This window comes from Rutidosis leptorrhynchoides, chromosome 1, assembly GCF_046630445.1.
Source record: "Rutidosis leptorrhynchoides isolate AG116_Rl617_1_P2 chromosome 1, CSIRO_AGI_Rlap_v1, whole genome shotgun sequence".
Lineage (NCBI taxonomy): Eukaryota > Viridiplantae > Streptophyta > Magnoliopsida > Asterales > Asteraceae > Rutidosis > Rutidosis leptorrhynchoides.
Genome location: NC_092333.1, coordinates 396,442,085 through 396,455,473, shown reverse-complemented (window position 1 = coordinate 396,455,473; position 13,389 = coordinate 396,442,085). Strand labels below are relative to the sequence as shown.

The 13,389-nt window shown below is 35.1% G+C and overlaps 1 protein-coding gene across 1 annotated transcript in view; it reads left to right on the top strand.

The window, feature by feature from the left end:
• Nucleotides 1-13,389, top strand: part of LOC139901169 (uncharacterized) — a 73,091-nt gene that overhangs the window by 58,705 nt on the left and 997 nt on the right. The window contains exon 2 of the mRNA XM_071883905.1: nt 12,952-13,366. Within this exon, the coding sequence (XP_071740006.1) occupies nt 12,952-13,366 (415 nt within the window). The remainder of the gene's footprint in view (nt 1-12,951; nt 13,367-13,389) is intronic.

Sequence of the window (13,389 nt, the reverse complement as noted above, 5' to 3'; positions counted from 1 at the left end):
AGAGATTGGTATTCCATGTCTGGAGACGACTTCCTTCAAATACAGTCGTGCTAACTTCTCCATCTTGTCATCTTCTCTTATTGGTAGGAAGTGTGCTGATTTGGTGAGACGATCAACTATTATCCAAATAGTATCAAAACCACTTGCAGTCCTTGGCAATTTAGTGATGAAATCCATGGTAATGTTTTCCCATTTCCATTCCGGGATTTCGGGTTGTTGAAGTAGACCTGATGGTTTCTGATGCTCAGCTTTGACCTTAGAACACGTCAAACATTCTCCTACGTATTTAGCAACATCGGCTTTCATACCCGGCCACCAAAAATGTTTCTTGAGATCCTTGTACATCTTCCCCGTTCCAGGATGTATTGAGTATCTGGTTTTATGAGCTTCTCTAAGTACCATTTCTCTCATATCTCCAAATTTTGGTACCCAAATCCTTTCAGCCCTATACCGGGTTCCGTCTTCCCGAATATTAAGATGCTTCTCCGATCCTTTGGGTATTTCATCCTTTAAATTTCCCTCTTTTAAAACTCCTTGTTGCGCCTCCTTTATTTGAGTAGTAATGTTATTATGAATCATTATATTCATAGATTTTACTCGAATGGGTTCTCTGTCCTTCCTGCTCAAGGCATCGGCTACCACATTTGCCTTCCCCGGGTGGTAACGAATCTCAAAGTCGTAATCATTCAATAATTCAATCCACCTACGCTGCCTCATATTCAGTTGTTTCTGATTAAATATGTGTTGAAGACTTTTGTGGTCGGTATATATAATACTTTTGACCCCATATAAGTAGTGCCTCCAAGTCTTTAATGCAAAAACAACCGCGCCTAATTCCAAATCATGCGTCGTATAATTTTGTTCGTGAATCTTCAATTGTCTAGACGCATAAGCAATCACCTTCGTTCGTTGCATTAATACACAACCGAGACCTTGCTTTGATGCATCACAATAAATCACAAAATCATCATTCCCTTCAGGCAATGACAATATAGGTGCCGTAGTTAGCTTTTTCTTCAATAACTGAAACGCTTTCTCTTGTTCATCATTCCATTCAAATTTCTTCCCTTTATGCGTTAATGCAGTCAAGGGTTTTGCTATTCTGGAAAAGTCTTGGATGAACCTTCTGTAGTAACCAGCTAGTCCTAAAAACTGGCGTATGTGTTTCAGAGTTTTCGGGGTTTCCCACTTTTCAACAGTTTCTATCTTTGCCGGATCCACCTTAATACCTTCTTTGTTCACTATGTGACCGAGGAATTGAACTTCTTCCAACCAAAATGCACACTTTGAAAACTTAGCGTACAATTCTTCCTTCCTCAATACTTCTAACACCTTTCTCAAATGTTCACCGTGTTCTTGGTCATTCTTTGAGTAAATAAGTATGTCATCAATGAAAACAATGACAAACTTGTCAAGGTATGGTCCACACACTCGGTTCATAAGGTCCATGAACACAGCTGGTGCATTAGTTAAACCAAACGGCATGACCATAAACTCGTAATGACCGTAACGTGTTCTGAAAGCATTCTTTGGAATATCATCTTCTTTCACCCGCATTTGATGATACCCGGAACGTAAGTCAATCTTTGAATAAACAGACGAGCCTTGTAGTTGATCAAATAAGTCGTCGATTCTCGGTAGTGGGTAGCGGTTCTTGATGGTAAGTTTGTTCAACTCTCGGTAGTCGATACACAACCTGAATGTACCATCTTTCTTCTTGACAAACAAAACAGGAGCTCCCCACGGTGATGTGCTTGGTCGAATGAAACCACGCTCTAAAAGTTCTTGTAATTGGCTTTGCAGTTCTTTCATCTCGCTGGGTGCGAGTCTGTAAGGAGCACGAGCTATTGGTGCAGCTCCTGGTACAAGATCTATTTGAAATTCAACGGATCGATGTGGGGGTAATCCCGGTAATTCTTTCAGAAATACATCGGGAAATTCTTTTGCAATGGGAACATCATTGATGCTCTTTTCTTCAGTTTGTACTTTCTCGACGTGTGCTAGAACAGCATAGTAACCTTTTCTTATTAGTTTTTGTGCCTTCAAATTACTAATAAGATGTAGCTTCGTGTTGCCCTTTTCTCCGTACACCATTAAGGGTTTTCCTTTTTCTCGTATAATGCGAATTGCATTTTTGTAACAAACGATCTCCGCTTTCACTTCTTTCAACCAGTTCATACCGATTATCACATCAAAACTCCCTAACTCTACTGGTATCAAATCAATCTTAAATGTTTCGCTAACCAGTTTAATTTCTCGATTCCGACATATATGATCTGCTAAAATTAATTTACCATTTGCTAATTCAAGTAAAAATTTACTATCCAAAGGCGTCAATGGACAACTTAATTTAGCACAAAAATCTCTACTCATATAGCTTCTATCCGCACCCGAATCAAATAAAACGTAAGCAGATTTATTGTCAATAAGAAACGTACCCGTAACAAGCTCCGGGTCTTCCTGTGCCTCTACCGCATTAATATTGAAAACTCTTCCACGGCCTTGTCCATTCGTGTTCTCCTGGTTCAGGCAATTTCTAATAATGTGGCCTGGTTTTCCACATTTATAACAAACTACATTGGCATAACTTGCTCCGACACTACTTGCTCCGCCATTACTCGTTCCGACACCATTTGTTCCTTTCGTTCTATTAACCCCTGGTCCGTAGACCTCACACTTCGCCGCGCTATGACCATTTCTTTTACACTTGTTGCAAAATTTGGTGCAGAACCCCGAGTGATTCTTTTCACACCTTTGGCATAGCTGCTTCTGATTGTTGTTGTTGTTGCGGTTATTATTGTTGTTGGGATGATTGTTGTAGTTGTTGTTGTTGTTGTTGTTGTTGTTGTTGTTGTTGTTGGGCCGTTTGTTGTAGTTGCGATTGATGTTGCGATTGTTGGGATAATTGTTGCGATTATTGTTGTAATTGCTGTTGTTGTTGTATTGGTGATTCTTATCACCGTTTTCCTCCCACTTTCTTTTGACTTGCTTCACATTGGCCTCTTCAGCAGCCTGTTCTTTAATTCTTTCTTCAATCTGGTTCACTAGTTTGTGAGCCATTCTACATGCCTGTTGTATGGAGGCGGGCTCGTGTGAACTTATATCTTCTTGGATTCTTTCCGGTAATCCTTTCACAAACGCGTCGATCTTCTCTTCCTCATCTTCGAATGCTCCCGGACACAATAGGCACAATTCTGTGAATCGTCTTTCGTACGTGGTGATATCAAATCCTTGGGTTCGTAACCCTCTAAGTTCTGTCTTGAGCTTATTGACCTCGGTTCTGGGACGGTACTTCTCGTTCATCAAGTGCTTGAATGCTGACCACGATAGTGCGTACGCATCATCTTGTCCCACTTGCTCTAGATAGGTATTCCACCATGTTAACGCAGAACCTGTGAAGGTATGCGTAGCGTACTTCACTTTGTCCTCTTCAGTACACTTACTTATGGCAAACACCTATTCAACCTTCTCGGTCCACCGTTTCAATCCGATCGATCCTTCGGTTCCATCAAATTCCAAAGGTTTGCAGGCAGTGAATTCTTTGTAGGTGCATCCTACACGATTTCCTGTACTACTAGATCCAAGGTTATTGTTGGTATGTAGCGCAGCCTGTACTGCGGCTATGTTTGAAGCAAGAAAAGTACGGAATTCCTCTTCATTCATATTCACGGTGTGTCGAGTAGTCGGTGCCATTTCCTTCAAAATAGTTAAATGGAACAAGTTAATCATACAGAATATTAAGAGTAGTTAATAGTATTTCGTAGCATAATATGAACTCATTTATAAAAGCTTTTTCTTCATATTAGCGTTTTATAAGTTTAAATTCGGGTAGTACCTACCCGTTAAGTTCATACTTAGTAGCTAATATACAATTCAACTACTACAATTCTATATGAAAAACTGATTATAATAATATTTCGCGTTCAAACTTTTATACAATATTTTACAAACTTACAATACCGCTTATTTTACATAAAGCATGAAATATAGCACACAATAACTTTGATACAAGATAGTTGTGAAGACAATTCTAGCTAGTACACAAGTCGTTCAGCAAAGGCAATAAAGACACGTAATTCATACGTCCAGAAACAAGTCATGCATTCTGGTTTTACTAGGACTACTTCCCATCCTTGGTCTTGTGCAACATAACCGTTATGGCCATTGATAAGACAGCGTGTTGTAACGTCATCAAAGGGACGAGGGTTACGTAATGTCCAACAGTCCCGTAATAATCTAAAAACCTCATTTCTTACCCCAATTACCGACTCCGTCACTTGTGGAAACGTTTTGTTTAATAGTTGTAGCCCGATGTTCTTGTTCTCACTTTGGTGAGAAGCGAACATTACTAATCCGTAAGCATAACATGCTTCTTTATGTTGCATGTTAGCCGCTTTTTCTAAATCACGAAGTCCAATATTCGGATATATTGAGTCAAAATAATTTCTTAACCCGTTGCGTAAAATAGCATTTGGGTTCCCCGCAATATATGCGTCAAAGTAAACACATCGTAACTTATGGGTTTCCCAATGTGATATCCCCCATATTTCAAACGAAAGTCTCTTATAAACCAAGACATTCTTGGAACATTCTTCGAATGTCTTACAAACTGATCTCGCCTTAAATAGTTGTGCCGAAGAATTCTGGCCGACTCTAGACAAGATTTCATCAATCATGTCTCCGGGTAGGTCTCTTAAAATATTGGGTTGTCTATCCATTTTGTGTTTTTAAACTGTAAAATAGACAAGAGTTAGTTTCATAAAAAAATACTTATTAATACAAGCAATTTTTACATATATCATAAAGCATAAGAACACTATATTACATATATTACACCACACGAATACAACTATCTTATTCCGACTCGCTCGTTTCTTCTTCTTCGGTTTTGGTTCGTTTTGCCAAGTTTCTAGGGATATATGATGTTCCCCTAATACGAGCCGTCGTTGTCCACATTGGTTTAGAAAAACCTGGTGGTTTAGAGGTTCCCGGGTCATTGTTACAACTTAAGGACTTCGGGGGTTGACGATACATATAAAGTTCATCGGGGTTGGAATTAGATTTCTCTATTTTTATGCCCTTTCCCTTATTATTTTCTTTTACCTTTTTAAATTCAGTTGGGGTAATTTCTATAACATCATCGGAATTCTCGTCAGAATCCGATTCATCGGAGAATTGGTAATCCTCCCAATATTTTGCTTCCTTGGCGGAAACACCATTGACCATAATTAACTTTGGTCGGTTGGTTGAGGATTTTCTTTTACTTAACCGTTTTATTATTTCCCCCACCGGTTCTATTTCTTCATCCGGTTCCGATTCTTCTTCCGGTTCCGATTCTTCTTCCGGTTCCGACTCTTCTTCCGGTTCCTCTTCGGGAACTTGTGAATCAGTCCACAAATCATTCCAATTTACATTTGACTCTTCATTATTATTAGGTGAGTCAATGGGACTTGTTCTAGAGGTAGACATCTATCACATAATATCAAACACGTTAAGAGATTAATATATCACATAATATTCATATGTTAAAAATATATAGTTTCCAACAAAAATGTTAAGCAATCATTTTTAAAGAAAACACGGTCGAAGTCCAGACTCACTAATGCATCCTAACAAACTCGATAAGACACACTAATGCAAATTTTCTAGTTCTCTAAGACCAAAGCTCGGATACCAACTGAAATGTCCCGTTCTTATTGATTAAAAACGTTCCATATTAATTGATTTCGTTGCGAGGTTTTGACCTCTATATGAGACGTTTTTCAAAGACTGCATTCATTTTTAAAACAAACCATAACCTTTATTTCATAAATAAAGGTTTAAAAAGCTTTACGTAGATTATCAAATAATGATAATCTAAAATATCCTGTTTACACACGACCATTACATAATGGTTTACAATACAAATATGTTACATCGAAATCAGTTTCTTGAATGCAGTTTTTACACAATATCATACAAACATGGACTCCAAATCTTGTCCTTATTTTAGTATGCAACAGCGGAAGCTCTTAATATTCACCTGAGAATAAACATGCTTTAAACGTCAACAAAAATGTTGGTGAGTTATAGGTTTAACCTATATATATCAAATCGTAACAATAGACCACAAGATTTCATATTTCAATACACATCCCATACATAGAGATAAAAATCATTCATATGGTGAACACCTGGTAACAGACAATAACAAGATGCATATATAAGAATATCCCCATCATTCCGGGACACCCTTCGGATATGATATAAATTTCGAAGTACTAAAGCATCCGGTACTTTGGATGGGGTTTGTTAGGCCCAATAGATCTATCTTTAGGATTCGCGTCAATTAGGGTGTCTGTTCCCTAATTCTTAGATTACCAGACTTAATAAAAAGGGGCATATTCGATTTCGATAATTCAACCATAGAATGTAGTTTCACGTACTTGTGTCTATTTTGTAAATCATTTATAAAACCTGCATGTATTCTCATCCCAAAAATATTAGATTTTAAAAGTGGGACTATAACTCACTTTCACAGATTTTTACTTCGTCGGAAAGTAAGACTTGGCCACTGTTGATTCACGAACCTATAACAATATATACATATATATTAAAGTATGTTCAAAATATATTTACAACACTTTTAATATATTTTGATGTTTTAAGTTTATTAAGTCAGCTGTCCTCGTTAGTAACCTATAACTAGTTGTCCACAGTTAGATGTACAGAAATAAATCGATAAATATTATCTTGAATCAATCCACGACCCAGTGTATACGTATCTCATTATTGATCACAACTCAAACTATATATATTTTGGAATCAACCTCAACCCTGTATAGCTAACTCCAACATTCACATATAGAGTGTCTATGGTTGTTCCGAAATATATATAGATGTGTCGACATGATAGGTCGAAACATTGTATACGTGTCTATGGTATCTCAAGATTACATAATATACAATACAAGTTGATTAAGTTATGGTTGGAATAGATTTGTTACCAATTTTCACGTAGCTAAAATGAGAAAAATTATCCAATCTTGTTTTACCCATAACTTCTTCATTTTAAATCCGTTTTGAGTGAATCAAATTGCTATGGTTTCATATTGAACTCTATTTTATGAATCTAAACAGAAAAAGTATAGGTTTATAGTCGGAAAAATAAGTTACAAGTTGTTTTTGTAAAGGTAGTCATTTCAGTCGAAAGAACGACGTCTAGATGACCATTTTAGAAAACATACTTCCACTTTGAGTTAACCATAATTTTTGGATATAGTTTCATGTTCATAATAAAAATCATTTTCTCAGAATAACAACTTTTAAATCAAAGTTTATCATAGTTTTTAATTAACTAACCCAAAACAGCCCGCGGTGTTACTACGACGGCGTAAATCCGGTTTTACGGTGTTTTTCGTGTTTCCAGGTTTTAAATCATTAAGTTAGCATATCATATAGATATATAACATGTGTTTAGTTGATTTTAAAAGTCAAGTTAGAAGGATTAACTTTTGTTTGCGAACAAGTTTAGAATTAACTAAACTATGTTCTAGTGATTACAAGTTTAAACCTTCGAATAAGATAGCTTTATATGTATGAATCGAATGATGTTATGAACATCATTACTACCTTAATTTCCTTGGATAAACCTACTGGAAAATAGAAAAATGGATCTAACTTCAATGGATCCTTGGATGGCTCGATGTTCTTGAAGCGGAATCATGACACGAAAACAAGTTCAAGTAAGATCATCACTTGAAATAAGATTGTTATAGTTATAGAAATTGAACCAAAGTTTGAATATGATTATTACCTTGTATTAGAATGATAACCTACTGTAAGAAACAAAGATTTCTTGAGGTTGGATGATCACCTTACAAGATTGGAAGTGAGCTAGCAAACTTGAAAGTATTCTTGATTTTATGAAACTAGAACTTTTGGAATTTATGAAGAACACTTAGAACTTGAAGATAGAACTTGAGAGAGATCAATTAGATGAAGAAAATTGAAGAATGAAAGTGTTTGTAGGTGTTTTTGGTCGTTGGTGTATGGATTAGATATAAAGGATATGTAATTTTGTTTTCATGTAAATAAGTCATGAATGATTACTCATATTTTTGTAATTTTATGAGATATTTCATGCTAGTTGCCAAATGATGGTTCCCACATGTGTTAGGTGACTCACATGGGCTGCTAAGAGCTGATCATTGGAGTGTATATACCAATAGTACATACATCTAAAAGCTGTGTATTGTACGAGTACGAATACGGGTGCATACGAGTAGAATTGTTGATGAAACTGAACGAGGATGTAATTGTAAGCATTTTTGTTAAGTAGAAGTATTTTGATAAGTGTATTGAATTCTTTCAAAAGTGTATAAATACATATTAAAACACTACATGTATATACATTTTAACTGAGTCGTTAAGTCATCGTTAGTCGTTACATGTAAGTGTTGTTTTGAAACCTTTAGGTTAACGATCTTGTTAAATGTTGTTAACCCAATGTTTATAATATCAAATGAGATTTTAAATTATTATATTATCATGATATTATCATGTATGAATATCTCTTAATATGATATATATACATTAAATGTCTTTACAACGATAATCGTTACATATATGTCTCGTTTAAAAATCATTAAGTTAGTAGTCTTGTTTTTACATATGTAGTTCATTGTTAATATACTTTATGATATGTTTTCTTATCATAGTATCATGTTAACTATATATATATATATCCATATATATGTCATCATATAGTTTTTACAAGTTTTAACGTTCGTGAATCACCGATCAACTTGGGTGGTCAATTGTCTATATGAAACATATTTCAATTAATCAAGTCTTAACAAGTTTGATTGCTTAACATGTTGGAAACATTTAATCATGTAAATATCAATCTCAATTAATATATATAAACATGGAAAAGTTCGGGTCACTACACTGTTGGTGCCGGTGTTGTTGCTGAAGCTGGTACATTTTGCACCATATTCTCCGAATTGATTATTCGAGCGCGAAGTTCGTTGACTTATTACTCCAGGATGATTGTCGATCGGAACGAGCGAATGAATAAGGTTCAGAATTGTGGATATAATATAATCTTGTCGAGTTACCCTGGAAATGAGACTGAAAATGGTGTCTCGAACAGGTTCGCCGGTAAACGCTTCAGGTTCATTGTCAAGAGGTGAATTCGGTTGGTGGAAATGATAGCCTTTTTCACATCTCCATGGATTAAGTCGACTACAAACCCATCAGATGAGTTAGGGATGGAAGATTGGTTGATTCATTCTGGTGACGTTGCTTCCGGAGTTTAGATGACTATCCATTCGGAATAACTGTCGGGATAACTATCAGAATAGTTGTCAGAATCCGAGGGACTCGAACTAGTTGAGGGATTCATCTCGTACAATCAGATGAAGGATTTTTGATAAGGAATAGATTATAGGATGTAGATTAGTATCCTGCAATACATAATTTACATATGCATATAATACTAAAATCTCATAAGTTACAGAGGAATCTACGGAAGCTGTCAGGCAAAGATAACAATAACAGATACGCTAAGATATGAAGTAGCAGATACGCTAAGATATGAATTTTGTCTTTACACTATTCATGCAGTCAATGCAGTAAGACGTGTCTAGACTAAGAATGATAAGCAAGTGATTCTCTAAGAATGATAAACAGGTAATTTTTTACACAAAATGATAAGCAAAACTTTTGACATGCAGACACGGTCGAAGTCCAGACTCACTAATGCATCCTAATGACTTATCAGTTAGACACACTAATGCAGACATGGTTCGCTAAGACCTCCGCTCTGATACCAACTGAAAGGACCCGTTCTAATCCATCTGGACAAAGTCCACATCGATTACAAATGATTCACAATAGTGGGTTACATGGCGAGATACTTGACCTCTATATGATACATTTTACAAACATTGCATTCGTTTTGAAAAGACAAACTTCCTTACATCGAAAATTGACGATATGCATACCATTTCATAATATATCTAATTATTATTATCTTAATAATAATCTTGATGAACTCGACGACTCGAATGCAACGTCTTTTGAAATATGTCATGAATGACTCTAAGTAATATCTTTAAAGTGAGCAAATGCACAGCGGAAGATATCTTTCATACCTGAGAATAAACATGCTTTAAAGTGTCTACCAAAAGGTTGGTGAGTTCATTAGTTTAACATAAATAATCATTTCATAATTTTAATAGACCACAAGATTTCATATTTCCATTTCTCATAAACATACGTCCCATGCATAGAGACAAAAATATCATTCATATGGATTGAACACCTGGTAATCGACATTCACAATATACATATAAGAATATCCCCATCATTCCGGGATCCTCCTTCGGACATGATATAAATTTCGAAGTACTAAAGCATCCGGTACTTTGGATGGGGCTTGTTGGGCCCGATAGATCTATCTTTAGAGTTCGCGTCAATTAGGGTGTCTATTCCCTAATTCTTAGATTACCAGACTTAATAAAAAGGGGCATATTCGACTTCGATAATTCAACCGTAGAATGTAGTTTCGATTACTTGTGTCTATATCGTAAAACATTTATAAAAGTAGCGCATGTATTCTCAGTCCCAAAAATATATATAAAAAGGGAGTAATGAAAACTCACGCATATAATTATTGTAAAACAGTTAATAAAACATTTGCATGTATTCTCAGCCCCAAAAATGTAAAGAGTAAAAAGGGCAAATGAAACTCACCTAATGTATTTTGTAGTAAAAATACATATAACGTCTATGAACAAGTATAAGGTTGGCCTCGGATTCACGAACCTAAATCATTTGTATATATATTAATATACATATTTGAAATCGAAGGATTATTTGTATGTGAATTTCTTAGTTATGTCATATTTATATTAATAATATATTTATATGTTTCATATATTCAAAACAAAAAATATTAATTTTATTGTTATTGATAGTTATGATAATGATCTTCGTAATTACATAATAATAATCTTAAAATTAAAATAATGATGTTAATAATGTTTATAGTTATATTAATAATACTCATTTTAATGATAATAATATGTAGTTGCATTATTGTAGTATTACTAATAGTTAGATTAATAATGATAATAATAACCATATTAATAATGATAATCATGTTAATAATAATAATTGTAATACTAATACTAACACTTATAGTAATGATAATAATAATTGTAAATATCATGATAACAGTAATATTTAATGATAGTAAAAATAAGTTGTAGTATTATTTTTATAGTATTACTTAAATTAACAATAATAATAATTGTATTCATTCTTGTAAAAAAAATAGTATTTATTACTTAAATTGGTAATGACAACTAATTAGTAATATTTATAATTCTAACAAATATAATATTAATATTAATAATTAGATTACTAATAATAATAAACAATAAAATAACTACCTTCAAAAGAACTCAGAAAAAAAATGTCCCAAGTCGGGCTCGAACCCGCGACCTCCCGCTACCCAACACGCAAACAAACCAACTAAGCTAATCTGTTTTTCTGAACATATTCCTAACCCAATTACTTTTAAACCTTTTCTGTTTCAGCTCCTTCTTCCACAAAACCAATTCAACCTAAGTATGATCCTATCACCTGTATGATTTATAATTCATAAATGAAGCCTAAACAATCATACCATGGAGGTTTAAATCACTAGCAAAGAGGAATTAAAAGAAATACATAAAGAAAAATACCGTAGCAGCAGCTCACGATGAAACCGTAAAAACTAAATTCAAGATTTTTATTTCTAGGATGTTTTAGACAAATAATTGAACACGAAAGATGTTTAAAACTACACCTAGAAGCTTTACAAGTTATCAATTTAACTGTAAACAAAACGACTCTCTCTCTCTCTCTGACTTGCTCCACCCCAAAAAGCAAACAACCACTCCCTTCATTTTGAACGCATTTTGCTCTTAACTTTGATAGAATTAGAAGTCGTCACCATCTTCATTAAACTCGCTGCAATTTTCCGAACCTGAGAGTACAACTTTCACCGACGATCCTCTCCAAATGCGCCGCCACGCGCCGCCTGTCAGGTTGCCGGAACAGTTCTCCGGTCAATTTTTTTTTTTTCGCAGGTAATATAACGGAGCTTGTAGCAAAAGTACTTGCGAACCAGAAACCTAGCTAATCCGTTGTCTGCTGCTACCTTGTGCCGTCGGTAGCCGCTGTTGCCGGAACTCCTTTGTTCTCACAAAGCTGTGTTTGTTTTCTCTGACCCTTTTATTTTTCTTTTCTATAACCTTTCTTTGCTGTACATACGGTGCTGTCCTACTTCTATTGGATTTTACATATCTTAATTCTTTTATACCTGGGTCTTTTGTTTTTCCGGCTCTAACCTGCTCTTGGTACCGGGTTCTTTAGTTTATGCATCTAGATTCCCTGGTGTTTTATTAGCTAAATTATTTTTTTACAGTCATAACATATCTATATACCTACTGTTTTTTCTAGCATTATTTATTATCTATTATATAGATTAATTATTTTGAGACTCTACTAGCTTTGTACTTGTTTATAACTGTTTTAAGGTGCTACTTGCTATTTTTATTTTTAACCTGCTACTTTTGGGTAGACACTTTTTCTTTTGTAAGTGTTATATAGCCTTGATTTTTAACCTGTATGAGTATTTTTATTCCTATTATTAACTATTAATTGTTATTTTGCACACTTACTTTTGTAATTGTTTTGTTAGCTTTTTTTTTCTTCCGGTATTTGTAACTCTTTTCTTTCTATTAGTGTGTTGTTTATAGGGTAAGATTCACTCGTCACTTTAGCATGGTTACTTGAGGTCATGTCCTGTTAGCTTAGGGGCGGGTAGGTCTAGAGGGAGTAGAGATACTAGTGTTAGGATTAGAGTAGGTAGTTGGAATGTAGGAACTTTGACTAGCAAATCCCGGGAACTTGTAGATACGTTACTTAAGAGTAGAGTGGACATATTGTGTGTTCAAGAGACCAGATGGAGAGGTGAAGAGGCGGTTGACATTGATGATGACAGGTTGTGGTTTTCGGGTTCTAGAGTAGCTAGAAATGGGGTAAGGATCTTTATAGGACCCCTTTATAAGGATAATATTGTGGGTGTGGATAGTTGTAGCGATAGGATTATGGCGGTTAGGTTAGTTATCCAGGAGGAGACTTACATGGTCATTTGCGCTTACGCACCTCATGCTGGTTTAGGAGATGAAGAAAAAAGCCGCTTTTGGGAATCGTTAGACGAAGTTGTGAGGAGTTGCCCCGCTGAACATCATTTGCTTTTTGGGGGAGACCTTAATGGACATATAGGAACGTTTTCGGACGGATATACGGGTGTCCATGGGGGCTTTGGGTACAGAGTTCGAAATGAATAAG